The 20,545-nt window shown below is 40.3% G+C and overlaps 2 protein-coding genes across 3 annotated transcripts in view; both read right to left on the reverse strand.

Annotated features, from left to right (window-relative positions):
• The window catches only part of LOC134864293 (endonuclease V-like), a 111,269-nt gene extending 110,468 nt beyond the window's left edge, over positions 1-801 (reverse strand). For both annotated transcript variants that reach the window (XM_063883145.1, XM_063883144.1), the window contains exon 1: positions 663-801. In XM_063883145.1, coding sequence (XP_063739215.1) covers positions 663-706 — 44 coding nt within the window. In that variant the 5' untranslated portion in view covers positions 707-801. The remainder of the gene's footprint in view (positions 1-662) is intronic.
• Positions 802-2,206: 1,405 nt separating this feature from the next.
• The window catches only part of si:dkey-237i9.1 (SEC14-like protein 1), a 36,117-nt gene continuing 17,778 nt past the window's right edge, over positions 2,207-20,545 (reverse strand). Inside the window, 16 exon segments of the mRNA XM_063883600.1 lie at positions 2,207-5,266; positions 7,298-7,324; positions 8,022-8,200; positions 8,989-9,240; positions 9,971-10,105; positions 11,807-11,941; positions 12,363-12,534; positions 13,596-13,666; positions 13,902-13,990; positions 15,023-15,212; positions 15,850-15,959; positions 16,135-16,239; positions 16,242-16,407; positions 16,946-17,074; positions 18,756-18,887; positions 19,523-19,672. Coding sequence (XP_063739670.1) covers positions 5,161-5,266; positions 7,298-7,324; positions 8,022-8,200; positions 8,989-9,240; positions 9,971-10,105; positions 11,807-11,941; positions 12,363-12,534; positions 13,596-13,666; positions 13,902-13,990; positions 15,023-15,212; positions 15,850-15,959; positions 16,135-16,239; positions 16,242-16,407; positions 16,946-17,074; positions 18,756-18,887; positions 19,523-19,672 — 2,148 coding nt within the window. The 3' untranslated portion in view covers positions 2,207-5,160.

The following is a 20,545-nucleotide window of genomic DNA, read 5'->3' on the forward strand; positions in this document are numbered from 1 at the left end:
ATAATAGTTCGTTTTTTTAAAAGGATCTGTACCAAACAAATAGCATTTTCAACTAATTGTGCAGCAATCCTTTATCATTTAGTATCGAAAGTGTATCCTCTGTTAGTAATAGGTTGGTTTATTATTGTGTATACTCACTTATTTTGTATAATTATAGCGTTTATTTGATATTTGAGATACTCGATATATATCTTTCACTGTTGATTTTTATATGATTCACTGTTTGTGTGTTTTAATTATATGTATAATTTTACTTTAAATGTTATTTTTATTTGTTATGTATATGCTTTGCCCTGTTTAAATTTTAACATTTTAAGTAACATTTTCAAGTAGATATAACATCATCTAAAGCTCTAAAATACACACACACTTGCACGCACGCACACACGCGCGAAGGTGGTGGTGGTGGTGAAAACACTAGGTAGTCACAGTGTTATCACGACCAGCTTTCTCATTACAACCTCACAAATCAGTGTCTGCTGAGGACCGGTGGTACTACTCCATAGAGACAGACAGAGAACAGTGAAGAACCTTCTGTCAGCACAAACGGAGCACTGCTTTATTCCAAGCTAATACTTAGCCAATGATAACAGCTGAAATAAGTTCCATTGAGTTGTACAGTAGTAGTGTAATGAATATTAAAGCAGAACAACAGCTCTGACCTCTCCCACTGTTTCACCAAATCGTCTGCGGGAGGCGCGGACATCTTTATCAGCCTGCTGAGGAGGAATTCATAAAATCCACTGACAGAAACAGCGTGATATTGGTTGGTGGAGCACAGGCAGGAGCGTACCAGTTTTGCTTCCGCATACCGACGTCACAGCGAGGGCGGAGCCTGCACGGGTCGCCACTGTTGTGTTGAGCGGGAACATGCTGCCATCTAGTGGTCAAAAGGGAAAATCACACAGAGAGAAATGACAGAATGGAAATACAGCTTCTTTCTCTGGTATTCATTGGGAAACTAAATATCAAATGTAATACCCAACCAATACTTTGAATGATACCATCATCCCACCAACACATTTAGATAAAGATTTATGTTGGAAAACCTAAATGAAGTCAATCATCCAATCCACCAAACATCACCAAAAGAGTCAACAGCCAAAAAAGCTGTTTGGGATTGGTAGAGGAGATTTGTCACATTTTTCATGGGCACAACCCACATACTCAGCTCTGCTGTTCCTCCCAGAAATGCATGTTCCTCACAAATGTGGCACCATTTGAAAGGTAAGAAACAGGCTTTCCAACGGTATAAGGTTTATTGCCAAGAAGCATTGTTACAACAAAGACATAAGCTACCAAACACACATTCCCTTACTTTTTGTGTTACGTTTAATCGATTTTGTTGTCTTAATTTTCTGAGAAGTTATCATGTATATATAATTATAAATGACTGTTATCCTGTGCCATCCTATTGAAAGTGGATTAAGGTCTGTTATGTTATCCTCATTTTAGATGGGTTTTGTTTTTTTGTCTAAATGTCACATGTTAATAGTGTTGCTGTTTACAATAAATGATTTTAAAAACATTTCACCTGCAGTTGCGCTGATAGACCAAAGGCCAAGATTCAAACTATATAACTATAATGTTTTGAGTTAATTAATTTCTTACTACACATCCTGTCTATCAAATAAAGGTAAAGATGCTGAAAATCATGGCAATCTTTAAATATTTCTGTGAAATATGGTGTCAGGGCTCTGTTTTTAACCTTCTTAACAACAACAAATCATTAAAAAGGGACACATTCTCCTCATTTTCAGTTCCATATGAGTGTGTAGTGTCTCTCCTGTGACATGTCTCCATGCTTTAATGTTCAAAAGCTCTTTATTTTTCTCATACTGCCTGTGCTGCAGCTCCTCTTTTCACCCTCTGTCTGAAACCAGAGACCAGTCTGCTCTGATTGGTTAGCCGGCCGGCTCTGTTGTGATTGGTCAACTGCTTAGAGTTGTCCCACCACTTGGCCTATGACGTACCTTGTGTTGGGACACTAGCCAATAGAAGCATCATTGTTACTTAGTGATGTCACTATGTTGCAGAAGTAAACAAAGGAGTCCAATCGAGGTGTATCATACAGGGGGAGGGTGTTTGTTAACATTTCTCTTTTAATTAAACTAGCCAGGCGAAACATTGTTTTAGTTTGGATCTGTATTTAGCTTCATTCATTACCGAAGACATGATGAAAATAAATAGACGACACACTTGCATGTATTTTCTCATAATTCAAGTTTAATGTTTTCAAAAAAATGTAAAGTCGCCATATTCTCATTTTTATCCAAACATGTACTTTAAACATTATTCCTCACATCAAGGTAAAGAGAAGATATGCAAAGCAGAGAGTCAGATAATAAACATGACAAACAGTTATAGCCCTCGTCTATCAATGTGACGTTGATGAAATGTGTAAGTGCTAAATTCAGAGAAGAAGGAAGTTTTCAGGTATGTGGAACACAAAAACACCTGATCCGAGTACACGTCGTTATGCCTATGGCTTCAAAAAAGATCCACTTTGCTTTGTAAGATATACACAACGTTTGAAAGCAAGTGTACACATGACGGAAGTTGATAGAGAAAGAGAGATAAAGAGAACTATAAGAGTAGTTTTGTCTGAAAATGATTCACCATCAGAGGAACCATTGAAGGAATTGTTATGGAGCCTCCTGAAGAAATAACCAGGGGAAGGAAAGTTAGGGAAGGAATTCCAGACATGCTTCAGAGAGAAAGACTTGAGAAAAAACAGCTGCCAGGAGAGGCAGAGGGAGCGTTTTACAGGCATATCTTTTTATCCATTCTAGCATTTATTCTTCAACACCATCATACACACTTTAAATAGCCCAACAATCTGAGGAGGTCCTTTCCCTCTGTAAAGCATGTCACGTTATTGCAGTTAATGACATACACAAGTTAACCTCTTGACCTTTCTGTAATAGTTTAAAAAAACAATAAGTTTCATATATCAAAAACAACAACAGACAGGGTTAGTATTTTCTGTCTCCTTTTTTTTGTTGCCGTCAGCTGCACTTGATAACCATGGCAACAGCATGAGAATGACTCTTGGCAATGGCGATCATCTCCACCATCCACAGGGGGTCCGACAATGCAAATCAAGCACATATTAAAAACTGTTGCATGGATGTGTTGCATTTAGAAATGTTCATTCGATTGGTTACAGTAGTGACCTTGAAATAAAAAGCAGGTACTTTCTAACTGATGCTTACAAAGGCTAACATGGTATTTATTGACACGACTCTTAAAATGGCTATGTCTTAATCTTTTAAATAATATAAATCTGTAAACCCGATCACCACAGGAGCATGCAGTAAACACGGCACACTGCTTCACCCCATCACCTTCAAAATACAACTCCACCCAACACTAGCACAGGTACAGTATCAATGATAATCACACAGCAACATTCATCCCTAATGCTCGCTGAAATCTACACCACTCTGAAACATTTGAGTTGAGAATGATGGTGGCCTGATTGCATCACAACCCTCCAAATGCCCTGGAGCGCTTAGCCGGTCAGTAGCACATTCACAAATCAGGCAAGGCCTCACCTTTACCAATTAATCTCCAATCTCACACGCAGGACAGGAAGCAGACAAACTGTAAGTCATTCAAAGCTAAATAAAAAAAGGTGTCCAGGAGAAAATCTGGCGACTTATTTTTGTTTCTCTCCTGACACGGACTTTGTGGCTCAGTTTGCCCTCCTGTACGCAACTCACAACAGAAATCTGCAATCAGCACCCATGATCCTCCACGAACATCTCAATGATAAATAGAAATATTTCACACAGTAGAAAGTCAAACTTGTGTTATTGCTTCTAGCGGATTTAAGAGTCCGACCCGGGTCAAATATTCAATGTTTTTCAATGTGTGATAAAGCCATCGTGAGACGGGCGGGTGGGGTTTTTCCAATGAGACAATAAAAAAAGGAAGTGCGCAGCCGCAGGAAAACACCGGAATATTATAGCAACTTTGCTGACACTATCTGCATAAAGTGGTGCAGGAATGAGTCCTAAAACCCGTAAAGGAGTTGCTACTTCCCTTATCTCAAAGTGTTGTCATGCTTTTGGTTAGATGCCCGAAACAAGATCAGATGTGACTTAAAGAGGTTTGTTCTATAACTTAAAATATATCAGTATATACCCCACTAATAAATATCTGATGTTCTATGCATAATAAAAACTGTGGTTGTTAACAAGTGAATAAGTGAAGCCTTTAGACAAGCTGTGATGATTTGCAGCCATGCGACCAGTTTGTTTATAGCCTAGCGTTAGCTTTTCACTTCCTGCGATTTCATTTACACTTCAAAATGTGTAAATGTGGTGTTAATATGCCGAGATATCTTGATCAACGTCAATGTAAGTATCATAAACGTGTGTTTCCCAAAGATTTTCTGCTAAATTCCGTAAAATCCCATTGCTTTCTGTCGAGGGAGCTCTTCGGCCTATAAAAGGACGTCATCCCTGCACCACTCTGTTGTGAGCTCCACCCGCTCCGTAGCTCCTTACAATTGAAAAACAAATTATTTGCACGTGATCTTTGACCCAAGTCCAGTTCAGAGTTTTCCACCAACCCCCCCACATTTGACCTATAAACAATTCAACAAACCCCTCTGGGAATATGGCAAAACACTGTCGCTTTTCTTTGCATGTCATTAAACGTCCATGTGTGTTTATCTGTGGAAGTGTTTGAGTGTAACAGTTTTTCAGAGAACGCACTTGAATGAGGAATGTGCCGTGCAGATGTGTCGATGTGAATGCATATATGTAACAGCGCCTCCGGTGTCCTCATCTGGACCCCGCCGCTCCTCCAGACGAGAATATTGCTTCTTCACGCTTCTGGTGCCTCGAACGCACCGCCTTTTATCTCCCGACCTTTAACATTTCAACACATTCTGATAATTCAAACTGCTGCCTGGTACAGATACCAGGCACAACTAAATATATTACCTTTGTGCAAAAAAATCAGCCCTTGATTTTTTTCTTTTTGCCTCGTATATATATTTTTAATTCTTTGTCTTCTGTTTGTGCAAGCATGCTTCAGTTCCAAAGAGACTGGCTGTGCAATGGAGTCCAAAGACAAGAAGGGAGGGAGGGAGGAGAGTTGGTAAGGGCAGTGGAGAGGGGCATTGTGGGGGATTGAAGTCTTCGGCTTCTACCTGGAGATCATAGAGCTGGACTGTGATTGGCTGGACGATGTAGTGGCGGCGCTGAGCTGAGAGAAGCCGCTGTGGCTCGACTCCAGGCTGGTCATGGAGCCCCTGAGGAGAGAGAGAGGACATGTGAGCGGATCACAGTGTGCGGATTACTTAATGTCTACTTGCCAGGACTGTGAGTGTGAGTACCCCAAAAGTTTTATGTTAGGAATCTACAGCAGGGGACCCCAGCACATAGAAACTGCAGGATGCTAACTCGCATATGTTTGGCAATTTGCAGAATTAGTCTAAATGGCATCCATTAGCATTAATGAGCCAATGCAGACAATAGCTAAAAATGGCTTGACTGATTTGGAAAATGCTGAAGGGTAGATACAGTTACGATGTTTAATCAATTTCTGCCATTTTTAGGATCAAAATGGCAGTTTTGAGTCCTCTCAAACCCTTAAAACGACCTAAATTCATCTAAATCAGTCCACGAGGAGTAGAAATATTGCCAATTTCTGGTTAAAACTGCAATTTGGTATCTTGGAAATGTCAGAAATTGATTCACCATTCTCAAAAATCAGTCCAAAATTGTCCAAATCAGTGCCAGTATAGTGTTTTGCTTTGTTCAGGGTGTTTTGTTGAAGGCAATCCAATCCAATGTTTCTAACATGCCAAAATAGTGTTTTGCGTCATGGCTTCCTGCCTACCAAACTTTTCTTGTCATATTTTTCTTACATTCATTTGACATAAATGATTCAAAAAGGGACAATTTAGCAGTACTTTTCTGAGGCATGTGTTTATAACATCTCCCTACAGCTACCGTTAAGGTTTTTTTAGGGTTGTTTTTTCATACTATACAACAATAGATATGTAAAGCTGCATTCAAAACCCTCAATAGAAGCTTTGAATGTAAAAGAAACAACATTGGATAGCCCACTGAATATGTTGTTCTGCAGGTACATTCCAGAGTAGTTTTTAAATATCCTGGTAGATGCAAATAGAACAAGTTCGATGGTGATCTTAGAGTCTGTTTCAGAAGTCAAAGTAAATCATACAGCAGGAAAGCAAGATTCATTAATTAGGTATTGAAGAAAAACAAACGGCAGGAAAAGTTCCTATAAGTAGCTTTAGAAGTGCATGTGTTGGTGTGTGTTGCATATGTACCAGTGTTCATTTAGTCAGCTATGACTAAATGTGTTCGCTAACAACCTTTTTTTCCATAAGACTGACAATAATATACAGACTGTTGACAAATGAACAATTACACCAAGAAACAAGGTCTTGTTTTGCCTAGAATAGGTATAGGTCTGACAACCTGAAAAGACTAAAATGTCATGGTTTTTAAAATAGTTTGATTTGATCAAACTGGGTCTTTTGTGGAGGAAATTTCAAATGATCCATACCCGAAATGCTAAAACATGAACTTGCACATGTTAAATGTATCTGTCATTAGACCCAATGTATGTCAAATATGACATTTAATTATTATTTATTCATTCTTTTTGCTATTATTTGGTTGATATACATCTCTTGTAATAGTCAAAGAAATGTGTTAAATCATAAACATAATTGAAAGAACAGCAGTTTGTGTGTTCTACAACATGTGCAAAACCCTGTCACTCAAACCTATTGATGGTTACCTGTGCTTCACTAACACATAACAGAACATTATAAAACAAAAGCTTTTTATTTTAGAATAACAAAATGGAATACATTCGAAGTCTAAATTGTGTTCCAATTCTGGAATGACCCAGCTAAAACTAAAATGCTTGAGCATTGTTTTAGCAACTAAGACTTGATGAAAAAAATGCATTTGCGAAATATGATCAAAAGTAACACTTCATAAAGATAAAAGCTGACCAAATTGACACTGGTGCACGCTTGGATATGAAGCAGTGGGGAACTAGTTAGCTGATTTAACCCCGTCTAGGATTTCTGATGTTAGTCATGCAGGCAGGAAGACTGCCATCTCAGAGCAGGGATCCTGTCTTTAGTGATCAAAGCATCTTGTTAGCTTAATGCTAACAAAAGCAGTTAACAAGAACAGATGCAAACAGGAAGCATCTTTCTGCTGCATCACAAGCACGACTGCCGCAAAGACAATGAGCTAGTGCTAAAGGAAGAAGGGGCAAACACTGAGCCACTTACAAACTCTGCACATCGTAGCAAGCCGTTCTTCACAGGAAGAAGACAGAGCAGAAGAAGAGGGTTGGAAAGCTGCATTAAAAAGAGTCTCTGAAGGAGGGAAGCATTTCAAAAACTTTGGGGCCTAAAAACTCATGATGTTCTAATGGCTCCTCATATCACAGATTTTAAATCGATATCAAATGTAATACAGGGCACTATAGGTTGTTGAGAGGGGGAAATAAAGAACAAAGAGTGAGCAGTCATAAAGGAATTATGTTTTCAAATTAAACATAATGGTAAAAACTTTAAAACGGAAATATGGATACACACATATATAGCATGGTTGAAAATGTACGTCTGTCTTATGGGCCCTGTGTCTACAAAGACTCTTTTTCCATGGAAAAAAAAGCACTTTTAAATGTTTCTATGGTAACAATTTATTGTCAACACACCACCACTTTGTATGAAGGGAATTCACGGCTCAGTGTAATGCTGGGTAAAAGCACAGTTTTTGGAAACAATTGAAAAAAGACATTTAGAAAAAGGTGCTTTGTGGACACGGGCCCTCCTCACACACACACACACACACACACACACACACACACACACACACACACACACACACACACACACACACACACACACACACACACACACACACACACACACACACACACACACACACACACACACACACACACACACACACACACACACACACACACACACACACACAGGTACTTACCTAAAGTCCTCAGAGCCCAGCACCTCAGTGTAGAACATGACTTTGCACTTGTGCGAGGAGACCTGCAGGGTGGCCAGCACATCGTCCACTCGGGGCAGGTTGGTGGCGGAGCAGGCCGGCATGTTGTGGAACTTCCACTGCAGGATGTAGAAACCGGGCCAGCGCGTAATATGGGAGCCCTGAGAGAGGAGACAATCAGGGTACGAGGTTAGGGACCGACAAGCAAAAACATTCAACAACAACTAGAAAGAAAACATTCAATCATGTTTAGAATAATAAACTGTGATTGATCATGATGACAAGTTTATAATACGAGAATTTACTAGTAAAAATGACTTGCTCATTTGAGGGAGAGGTAAAAACAAAATTTTCAGGATCAAGTATGGAAGTTTTAACCAGAAAGTGGCCATATTTTAAGTCGGCTTATATTGATACATTTTTGCTTGATTTGGAAGTTTTAGGGGACTCTGGATCATTTGGATTCGACAGATTGCTTATCTGATTGAAAAAAATGTGCTCATTATTTCCAACGATCTTAACACTTAGTTGTTAAAATCAGTCCACAGAGAGTACAAATATTGCCACTTTTTGGTTAAAACTGCCATTTAGAATCCTGTATAGGTCAGAAATGGATTCAGCATCCTAAATAACCCACAACACTCCAAAATTGTCCAAATTAGCCATCCATTTTTTAACTATTGTCTGCATAGGATATAATGCTAATTAGCGTGACTTATGCTAATTGCCCAACATATGCAAATTAGCATGCAGCAGTTTCTATGTGCTTGGGACTATACGATACATTTCTAAAATAAAACTTTGGGGTACTCAACATTTCCGGGTTCACAGTGCTGGCATGTAGACTATAAAAATGTCAGATTGATTGTGAGCGTCAAAGCGGTAACAGCCCTCCATAAAAACTAATAATGGCCCCGTGATGCATCACTCCACAACCCTGGAAACTCACCTGCACACTCTCCCCCTCCCTGCAGGTGAGCGGGGACTCCACCATGCTGAAGTCCTGCCCCAGCACCCAGGACTTGTCTATGAGCTGGACGTTGTTTCCCACTGGGGAGGTGATGCCGTGTGCTCCCAGGGGGTCTTTACGAGGAGGAGCGGGGGCCCTCTTGGAGTGGTAAATGTTGAAAACCACATCGCCTTTGCACATGTCAAAGTCCCAGGTGATGACAGAAGAGGCGTCGATGATCTCGATCAGAAGCTGTCAGAGGGAGAGTGGGTGGGGGGGTTAGACAGTGTTTAGCCAAAAATTGGGAGATGTTTCAGGAGAGAACTAAACCTTCCTAATTATTATTTTCATTGTTATGCATCTTCCTTTGTGATCGGCCACAGCACTATCATTCATTTCCTTCCTTCAACATTTCAATACATCTCACAAATAATTATTTAACTAATGACAAAGAAATATAAAATAACAGACCCTAAAAGAGGTTGAAAAGACTCAATAAAAGTATATATAACTGAAGAAAAATGTGGATAAGGGTTGACTGTGAACCTTGCCATATTTTTGACAGGCATTGATTGAGTGGTATACTCATCATTTCCATTATATGTTGCTCTGTACTCAGGCTCTAGCCAAATGTGGAAGAATTAAAAACCCTGCCAGTGACAAACAGACAAACCTGAACATCTGTTTGTGAGGTTATGAGCTCATTAACACAAAGTCAAAACCGTTCCAGGGGGGATATGATGTAACACGATGCATCTCTTCCTATGGGATTAATGATGTAACTGTGTCACTGGAGACGGATTACGTTTCAGAACTGTGCCATGTCAGGATTTAAAAACCACAAACGGCCACTAGATAGCGTACTTTTCCCTAAAACTAAACCTCCATAAGGTAGTGCTCTGCTGTCGTGCCCTATATATGGATGTGAAACATCGCCACAGAATCTCCATCTTTGTTCTCACTGTGGTGCGTGCAGACTCACCTCATGTGGCGCTCCCTTGAAGACACTGGCACTTTGGTAGATGGTCTCGGTCCACAGGCGGACATCTTCAGTCTCCAGCTCCTCGGCTGTGCGGTACATGGACTTAGGAACCAGGCCGCCCTCTGGTACCTCACACTGCGCGCACACACACACACACACACACACACACACACACACACACACACACACACACACACACACACACACACACACACACACACACACACACACACACACACACACACACACACACACACACACACACACACACACACACACACACACACACACTTTGGTCAGTGAAGGTCATCAGTTTCTCTGAAAGTACACATTCAGAACTAGGGCTGCACTAAACGTTCCTTTCATAACTCAAACCTCTTACACTTTATAAATACTGTCATTATATTTGATTTGATATTTTCCCTTTCATTTCCTATGTATCTATAAATATTATCATATTCTTATTTTACCTTCTTATATTGATATAAGTATTTGTATTACATTTTATTCCGCTGTATCTTTCTTATTGGATATTTCCTTTAACTTCATATCTTTTTCTGAATATAATTATTTTGTTTTGAGATTGCACATCCTTACGCTATCTTCTTATGTTTGTATAAATATGTGTATTCCATTTTATTTTATTTTTGTATTGGACGTCTCGCTTTAACTTCATGTTTTTATAAATATCTTTATTTGGGTTTTTTCTTTTTATTACACAGTCCCTGTTTAACTTCTTTCCCCTTATGTTTTCAGATAAATATTTGTTTTTATTTGTGTAATTCTAATAGAGAGCAACTGTCGATAAACCCAATAAATCCCAGGATAATTAAACTATTCTGATTCTGAATCTGCCAATTATTTTCTTGGTTAATTCGTGATTAATCGTTTGGTTTTTTAAATGTCTGAAAATTGTCAATCATAGTTTTTTAAATGCCAAGCTGGTCTTTAAATATTGGGTCAGATCAGTCTCATAATACACACATGCACACAGAAGGATTCACACTTGTATTTCAGGATCCACCCAAATGTTTTTCAATGCATACACAAATGTGTTCCGTTTCACATACATGTAAATAAAATCCAAATACTGAAAAAAGTTTGACATGTGTATTTTTGATCCACACATATTTGTTTTCCGTGTCAAACCGCTGAACCTGCACAAACCGCTTTCTGTGCATGGATCGCTGTGTATTCGTGTGGAGGGTTTTTGAGACTCCCCTGACGGTCACCAGATTCATACTTGTAATTTTTTCCATCTATAGCCAATCAGTCACTTATCACTCACACTTGTGCTAGACGCCATGTTGAAGTTGACCCATCAGCTCCGGACAGCACAAAATGCATACATGAAGCGCTACGTCACGAACACAAGAAATCATACCCTCGTGGGGGCGCTCATGTGATTGGCTTAGAATGGAGGAGACATCTGATTGGCTATAGATGGAAAAAATTACAAGTACGAATCGGGTGAGCATTAGGTGAGTCTCAAAAAACCCACACACGAATACGCAGCGATCCATGCACGGAAAGCGGTTTGTGCAGGTTCAGCGGTTTGACACGGAAAACAAATATGTGTGGATCAAAAATACACATGTCAAACTTTTTTCTGTATTTGGATTTTATTTACATGTATATGAAACGGAACACATTTGTGTGTGCATTGAAAAACATTTGTGCGGATCATGAAATACAAGTGTGAATCCTTCTGTGTGCATGTGTATTATGAGACTGATCTGCACAGCATTCTCTGCTATTTTTGTATTCGATTTCAGTCTACCAACCATTGCATCCCTAATGATAAGCTAAGACTTGTACTCTTTATCCGACACTCACCATGCACTCTCCTGCCAGGAAGTCAGGGATGATCTCCTTGTCGATGTAGTCCACCAGCCCTCCAGGACCCTGGTAGTCATTGCCGGCGTAGATGAGGAACTTCTTCCGGGTGTTCTCATCAATGAATGGACTCACCTAAGAGCAGAGGCAGATATGGATATGTTTAGTTGGTTGCCTCCTAGTTATTCAATGGCAAAGGTGTGTGAAGTTAAAGCAAGAACAAGAGAGAGCAGGATCTGTGTTTGTTGTACAGACTGTTCGTTAATACGGACATTTTCAGTCTTTTATATTTTTATTTTTAACGTAATATACTGGTATATTGAGCCGTATAATGATATCTAAATGGGAGGGGTGGGGGTATCATAGATAGTTCTTATTTTCTGCTATAATCCAAAGAAAAAATCCCATAGCTAAACTGTGTAGTAATAAAAAACAACACCCCTATCTTCATTTCTGAAGAACAAGCGCACATCTTTCCAATCCATATAACCGTGTGGTGTGAGAAGTCCATGCTAGATGATGTGTGCTCCTAAGCTCCCCCCCTCCTGGTCCTTACCAGGGTCCAGAGGACAGGGAACACCCTGGGCGCTCTCAGGATGAGCAGCCGTCCCAGTGTCTCAGGGTAGTTTGCCTCCACCACCTCGATGATCCTCAGCAGCGCCTTGACCCCCGGCCGCCATAGGTGACGCATGTTCAGCCCCTCCAGATCCACCAGACACGTCCAGCAGCTACGGGAGAGGGGGGAGAGAGGATTACAGCTACAAATACATAGCGGGTTTTACGTATTTTAAGTGGGGTGCCAGTCAGAGTCAGGTCTGACAAATAACAATCCAAAATGTTTAGAAAAATATTTCAGTCAAATCAGACAAAATCATACACAAATAAATCACACATCAATTTGAATTTTCCTCAGATGTGTTCAATGGGGGAAAACAACTCATATAATATTATTGGTGAGTTCAATATCTACAGTACTCCGCTCAATGAGGAGTCCAGTTGGGTTACAACACCAGCATAATTCAGTCCAGTTCATAGGCCCACAAACAAAGGCAACACCAAAGAAGTCCACACACAGGCCACTGCTTCATTCCGACCACTTAGCACCTCTCACTCTGAAGTGAAGCTTGAGCGGTGAAAGCAACACTTACTAATTCTGGACCCCCACCCCCCCTTTCGTCTTCCCTTTCCCATCTATGCTGGCTTTAACAGGACAGCCATTAATAGTTTGCATGCCTTCCTGCTGGCTCTTATCCCAGTCACCTCCTCCTGTTAGAGAGGGCTGCCAAATACCATATATTCTTTTAAAGCCATCAACCTGCCAGCCACTGCAGATGAAGATAAGGCTCTATGCTAAATCTGGCACATTAACATGATTAACCAAAGTGCTCATGTTAATTAAAGATGATATATGATGTTCATTTTCAGGTTTCCAATTTGTATTTTTATTGTGGGAGAGAAACTCCCTCTAGAGGGAACACAGGGATTTTAGCCGTTGCAGACCATTTACATGCACAAATACCTATATAACACACTACAGGAAAGGGACAACCTCAAAACATAATGGGGTCTCTTAAATGTACATTGTCCCTTCTTAAATATATAATAATGAATAGTGACAAATATCAAATCAAAATGTGTTTTGTAATAAAATGTCAGTAAATTGTGTAAAATAAAATATGAAGTCAAAGATGTTAAACAAACTTGAGAAGGCAGAATTATAGACTGTGGTTGACTACTCATTTTTCTGTTGCTCTGCTCCGCTCTACACTGATCTGGACAGAAGAGTTACCTGATAGGTCGACCGAACACCTTTGTGTTCTCCTCGCAGCGCCTCAGGCCCTCCTCATTAATAGAAAGCACCTGAAAAGACACATCGTGAAGTCAGTGCATTTGGGTAACTGTAACCTGAAGTAACAGTGTGTGCAACATCAGAAATAAGCAGGCTATTTATACATGTACAGTACCGTTTACATCCTGCTGTTGATACACTTGTCATGGCACGCCAGGGTTCATTAATTCCCTGACCTGTAATCCAGCCACCAGCTGCCTGACCTATAAACCTATCGACAGCAAAGGCGGGGTTTGTGTTACGTACGTGTCTGAGCAGAGACTCCTCTCCAAGAGCACGGACCAGTCCTTTGGTGTCCATCTGACCCAACCTCAGGATGTACAAAGGCCGACCATCTGGACGAGGAATACATACATTTATTTATCACGCAATAATTCACTAAGAAATGCTTTCATATGGGTTGATATCATTACAAGTCAAGTGGAAATATAAACTGTATACTGATGTTTGTGATTTAAATAAGATTTATATTGTAAACTAGGAACACACAGCATGCATCAACATGAAGAATGAGACATTGTGTGTGAGCTATTTGGGTAGCTAGGTAATGCCGACATATTGGCCCGATGTTTAATTGACATGCATGGCTGAAGGTTGCTTGTTGCATGTGTATGTAGAGTTTATAAGAACCTAGATCTTCCTTAAGTAAAGTAAAGCCAGCTCTGAAATGGATTTCATAAATGTACGTGTATTTCCATAAGTACGACATAGATTTATTTTTCTGAACCAGATTGTCGGTTTTCCCCACTCAAAAACCTCAATATTGTACTTTCACTACCGCACTGCATTAAAATGGAGTTGAAGAAGTGCAACTACTTTGCACACTTTTATAAGAGATAAGGTAAAAGATAAGCATTACTTTATTAATCCCAAACTGGGAAATGTTTGTGTTGCAGCAGCATAATACAATACAAGGGATAGAAAATATATCTATTATTAAATAAAAAGAAGAAAAAATAAACTGGCATTAGAGAAAAGATATATAAAGCAGGATATTATATACATAATAGTGCAATGAATGGAATATTAAATACAATATAAATGTACAAAGTAAAGTATAGTATCCACTGTTAATAGGTGTATTATAGAGTTTCTAACTTATTCTGAATGTTTTATATTGAGTATTTTTTATATACTCATACCTTTCTACTGTTGAAATATGTATTTAATGTTTCATTCTTATTTCCTTTTATTACATTTTTAATGCCTGTTAATATGCTGCTGTGACAAAACAATTTCCCAATTTGGGGTGAATCATCTAAACTAATTTAATGTTCAACTGTCTTTGAGTGTACCTGTGGATTTGACCATTTTCAGTTTTAGCCTTTAATTCAATGCACACACTGCTGCCCTCCGTCAGGTCCTACCTCTGTCGTGGTGGTGCCAGCCCCCAGTGTAGTAGTCCTGGAGGACCTGTGGTGAGGTCCAGGTCTCCAGCAGGTAGTCCACCTGGTGCTGCTTTCTCCAGGTCAGCGACTGGCAGAGGAACTCCCGTGCCTTGTCCATGTTGAAGTCCCTGGCACGCAAGAAGCGCAGTATGTGCTCGTCCTTTGGGATCTGGGCAGGAAGGAGAGAGCGTTTGGTAAAAAAAGAATGAAACTCTCCCTAACAATAAAATGTCTGATCTAATGGTTTACACAGGTGGTGTAACAGGATTAGTTACCAGTGGGAAAATGTCCTCACTGTGGCCTTCCTAGTGGACAGTAAGGCTTCTGAATTAGTCATAGCTACAAATTGCTTTAGAGTCCTAAAACATGAATATGAGTTGGCATTTTACCACCTTCGGTTCCCCCGTTTCAAAGTCACTGTGTTTTTGTTAAATGCCTAAAATAAGGTCAACGGTTAACACAAGCTTATGAGATCTAAATTATGTCAGTCAATGCCTGACATAATTTGCAAGAGGGAATTTCTAGCTTAGCGATGGTGACGCGCACTCATAGGATCGTGTTTAGTTGGTGTACAGCCTAACGTCAGCTTTTTATTTCTGGAGATTGCATTAACACTTTGTAAATCATAAAAGTGGTGTTAATATGTGGACATTATCCTGTTTAAGATAAAATCATGGAAATCCAATTCATTTTGTCCAGGGAGCCCTTTGCGATGCTAACCTGCAGTTCGGCCAACGAAAACCTGTCACCACTGCACCGATCAATTATGTTTGATTTCAACATATCAAAAAAGGTAAAACAGTTACCTTTCCCTTGTGCGTCTCCTGCAGCCATTTGCGAAGTCTGATCAGACAGCTCTCCTGCAGGGGGGTCAGGTCGCCTAGGTAGCGTTTGATATAGTCCGCATCCAACTTATCTGAAACACCCACAACACCTCAAATTAGCATCGAGTCAAACAAAACACAACAACAGGTCAATAACTGCCTTTTCTCTGTCATTCTAAGACCTTTTAAGGTTTAACTTTTCTTTCTAGCAAATGTGCATCCCATCCTTTACTTAACAATGAGGCTTTGTTTTTTTCTGAAACAGACCTTCAGGTGTTCCCGTCAGGATCTCTGTCAGGACGTCGGCCTGAAGTGTGCTGCTGTCCTGCTTGTCGTCCTGAGAGTTGCTGTCCTTAGCGTCGACGGGCAGCGGATAGAAATGGGGAGTGTGATGGCGGGTTTCGGGGGGACAGGTAAGCTGGTGAAGAGGCTGGTGGGTCTAGAGACAGGCAGGGGGAGGGAGGAGGGAGTCCAGCGTGGCACCTGGGTGATCCCTTCATCTTCGAGCTCCTTCAGGTAGAACTCGATGATTTCTTTTCCCTGTGAGGAACACAAGTGGGGAAGAAAAGTGAGGATTAAGGCGGAAATGGCAGAAGAGGCTGTGAATTCAAGGAAATGAGATTACAGTGAGGTATAAAGACCAAAGTCACTCAAGATATTTTATCTTTATGTGTACTAAGGAAGGCTACTCACCTTTTCAGACAGGCTTTCAATCTGTGCTAAATATTGTTTTATTAGCTAGATTTTTTATTCTACTTTGAGGACCTGATAAAGCGCTTGAAAATAAAATGTTTTATTATTATTATTTAGAATTTCAATGCCTTATGAAAACAGGGGGAAAATATAGAGAATGCATTCCACACATCTGTCATAAATGAAGGCAGATGACTCACTGGGTCTACAGCAGAAAACCCCTCTCCAGTCAAAGAGATTATACAAGCTTATTTCTGCAATTACAGCGTGAGGCAGGCTGACTCATGCTCCAAAAACCCAACATATTGCTGTATTTCCAACCAATGTGTCTGTGTGTGGGTACAAAGAAAGCACAAAAGCCATGTGTAACTGTATTGATCGTTACCTTTTTGATACTGCTGGCATACTGTTTCATAGCAATCTTTTCCACGGTGCTCTCAAAGCCAAAGAACGACTTGATGTCCAGGCTGGCAGTCTGCTCGAAACACGTCCAGGCATCATTCTCCGGATGAACCTAGACCAAAGCATAAACAAACCCTTTATAGTAAACTGTATACACATGCAGGAGCAAGATGCACAGGTTACCATGGTAACCACACACCCAGGCTCACTAGATGATGACGCATGAATGTGGCACTTGTCACACTGTGCACTGTGAGCGGGAGTGTGTGTGTGTGTGTGTGTGTGTGTGTGTGTGTGTGTGTGTGTGTGTGTGTGTGTGTGTGTGTGTGTGTGTGTGTGTGTGTGTGTGTGTGTGTGTGTGTGTGTGTGTGTGTGTGTGCGTCAGTCTGTCCGTACAGAAATAGCCCTTTACGCAGTGAGGAGCCTGAAGGTTCTGAAAGGCAATGTCAAATAGAACATGTGGCTTTTTGGGCAAAATGTAAGCATATAATCAGGTTTGAAAAATGTAAAGTAATACAAAGCACAGGTATAATGATTGTAGTAAAGGCATTACCTTGCCGGGTTATGAATGCAAAATCTCAGGAGCTACTTGACATGGGAATTTTAGGAATTTCTTCAAAGCTGGCAGGAATGTTGACTTGGCTTTGAAGATGAACTGATTAGATTTTGGATGTAAATGTGAACTCATAAAACATATTTTTGCCCAAAGCTCAAGAATTAACGTGCTTATTATGTCAAAACAGGATAAAATAAGGATGATTTGGGACAGACATGGATTTAAACTGCTACTTGAGTGGTTGGTGGTCAAAGACAGTATTGAAGGGAAACACATCGCTCTATAACAGTACTGTCCAACTGGTACCGGACCCAGTGTTTTATTATATAGTACCAACAGAGTCTTCTATATAGCAGATTGCTTGGTGTCAGTTTCAAATTATTCATCAATGAGTCGTTTTGTCTTGTGTTCATATAAATGATTTAACCAACTAAGAAGGTTTGATTAAGGACCCTCAGCTTTTGGATCAAGAAGCTCATGACAACTCATTGCCGAATTTAGATGTTCACAATGTGTTTGAAGTTTGCAGATAGATATTTAAATATAACTTTGGTGATTAGAAGGAACTTTTCAAAGAACTAAAGAAAAAAAAGTTGAATGCTTCCTGAAGGCTTTGTGCGGGCACCATGACGCTTGGTCCATTAGCTCCGTCTAATTGAGCTGTCCAACCCAATAACTGTTCGCAGTGTGCTAAAGCACACAATAAGAACTTCTGTGCGGCCTTGGACTTATAATTAGCACTACAGTTGGTTGGAGGCTAATAGGATGTGCTTGACCTCATTAACTTAGAGCACATCCATTCATGAATCGGCAGATCTGAAGTCAGAGTTACGCACACCGCGGGGAGAAAGAGGAAGACATGCTGGTGTCGGATCAGAAGTTCAGAGCCTTCAGTGGGAATGTGCAGCATTGCAGAATGAATAATTCACAGAGAAAGAGCAAGCAAAATGCTTAGCGCTAGTCTAAACATGGCTTTCTGTGCAGGGAAGCAGCGAAGAGATTAGAGGAAACACAAACGTTAAAATGGCTGTGTTAGCAGCTCAACAGCAGCTTTACAGAACATGTGTGTGTTTGCTCATGTGTCTGTGGGAAAAAGGTGTGTGGTTCTGTCAATCTCAATGGGTTGCAGGGCTGTACCGTATACTTCTTCCATAACGTTGACATTAGAAGAAATATACATAGTATTTGTGTTGCTTTTGCACTTAAAAAGGCACTGAGGTGTGTGTGTGCCACTGACCGAATAGCAGCAGGTCTCATGGATGATGACCCTGTTGGAGAAGGTATCATTATGGGACTCGATGTGAAGTGTCCTCTCCTTGCGGTTGAGCGTGTTATTCTGAATGAAGTACACATAGTCCACACCTGCAATCTGCAAAGCACACACAACTCATGTTACAAGAAACCAGACACCAACAAAAAGGTATTATTCAAATGAACTACGATACATGCAGCCATAAATGAACACGCAAATGTATTTTATAAAATTCAAATAACCTGAAGAATCGTTTAATACTCTCAAGCTGTGAAAGGGAGTTGCAAGCTAGCAATTTTGTGGACTAATATCCAAAATTAGCTGAAGCAACCTAATATTCATTAATGAATTCACACCTTAGAATATTGAGATTTAGTTCTGGGTTGAAATGGTCCACAGATAATTATTACAATGAGTCTGTTGGGTAAATCTTATTTGTAAAGCTTAATCAAGAAGTCTTCTTGAACTAAGTTTTCTAAAAATACATTGTGAAGCCAATTTCTTAAAGTGTGGGATTATATGAAACAATTGTTCTGTCCGGGATATACCTGTATGTCGTGTGTGTTTTTGGTTCTTGGGTGTATCAAACAGTTGACCGAGTTAATGCAGTGAGTATGTTTTTTAGTGTGTGTGAGCTGGTGAGACGTTTTCGTGTTTCTCTTACCTGTATTCAATTTGAAAATGAAAGAAAACTCCTTCTACAACGCTATAATTGAGACGCCCATTAGTTGACGATCTTATGTGCAACGTACCCTTTTGAGCAGGCGTGGGGCGTCAACATCCAGGGCACAGCGGCGCTGTACTCGGGTGTTGGAGCCGTCCTCATTGGTCTCCTCTTCCACCACGTCACTCGCCACAAACATGGGGATCAGGTGACAGGTGGGGAACCGGCGCTCATAAGCCTGAAAAGGGAAGGGAAGCAGAATTGTCAGCTAACACAATGGTTTGTTATCTGGGAGGATATCTTTTAGGGTTTGAGTTTCAGTCATGGGAAAGTGAAAAAGGTTTCAATAACTTCCTTTATCTGCTGCGCAGTCTATAATAATAACAATCTGAACATCTTTTTTCTACAGAGCAGCAAAATAGAAAAAACTAATTTAGCCAGCAATGCAACCTTATTTGATTATTTTACTCTAGTTTGTTGTGAATGCAAATGGTCTGCAAATGGTCAAATCCAAAGATCCCTCCAGAGAGAGTTTCTCTCCGACACACTCCCCCCTCTGCCTGAAACGCCTCCATTGGACTCCTTTGTTTTCTTCCGCAACATAATGATATCATTATGTAACACCTGCACTTTTATTAGCTAGAACTCAAAAACTTTTTACGGGATTTGCTTAGAGGTGTGAAATTTGGAACACATCTCTAAGCGGTTGACCAATCACAACAGAGCCGGCCGGCTAACCAATCAGAGCAGACTGGGCTCTGGTTTCAGAGGGTGAAAAGAGGTGCTGCAGCACAGGCAGTATGAGAAAAATAAGGAGCTTGTTGAACATTAAAGCATGGAGACATCTCCCAGTAGAAGCACAACATATATTACAGAATAATAAAGGGAACATGGAAATCCCAAACCGCTTTTATTCTTGTAATTCCAGTTTATATAACATTCATTAAAAAACAGTTTGCACACTCTGTAAGAATGCAAGTATTGAGCCAAGAGGGACTGGAGAATGTGAATAGGTGGGCAGAGAATAGCTTCAGCAAACAAAGGAGAGACCACAACAAAATCTCCCTTCCCTTTGCACCACTCCAAATTTCTCACTGGCCCACATTTAACT

This window comes from Eleginops maclovinus, chromosome 5 (genome assembly GCF_036324505.1).
Source record: "Eleginops maclovinus isolate JMC-PN-2008 ecotype Puerto Natales chromosome 5, JC_Emac_rtc_rv5, whole genome shotgun sequence".
Classification (NCBI taxonomy): domain Eukaryota; kingdom Metazoa; phylum Chordata; class Actinopteri; order Perciformes; family Eleginopidae; genus Eleginops; species Eleginops maclovinus.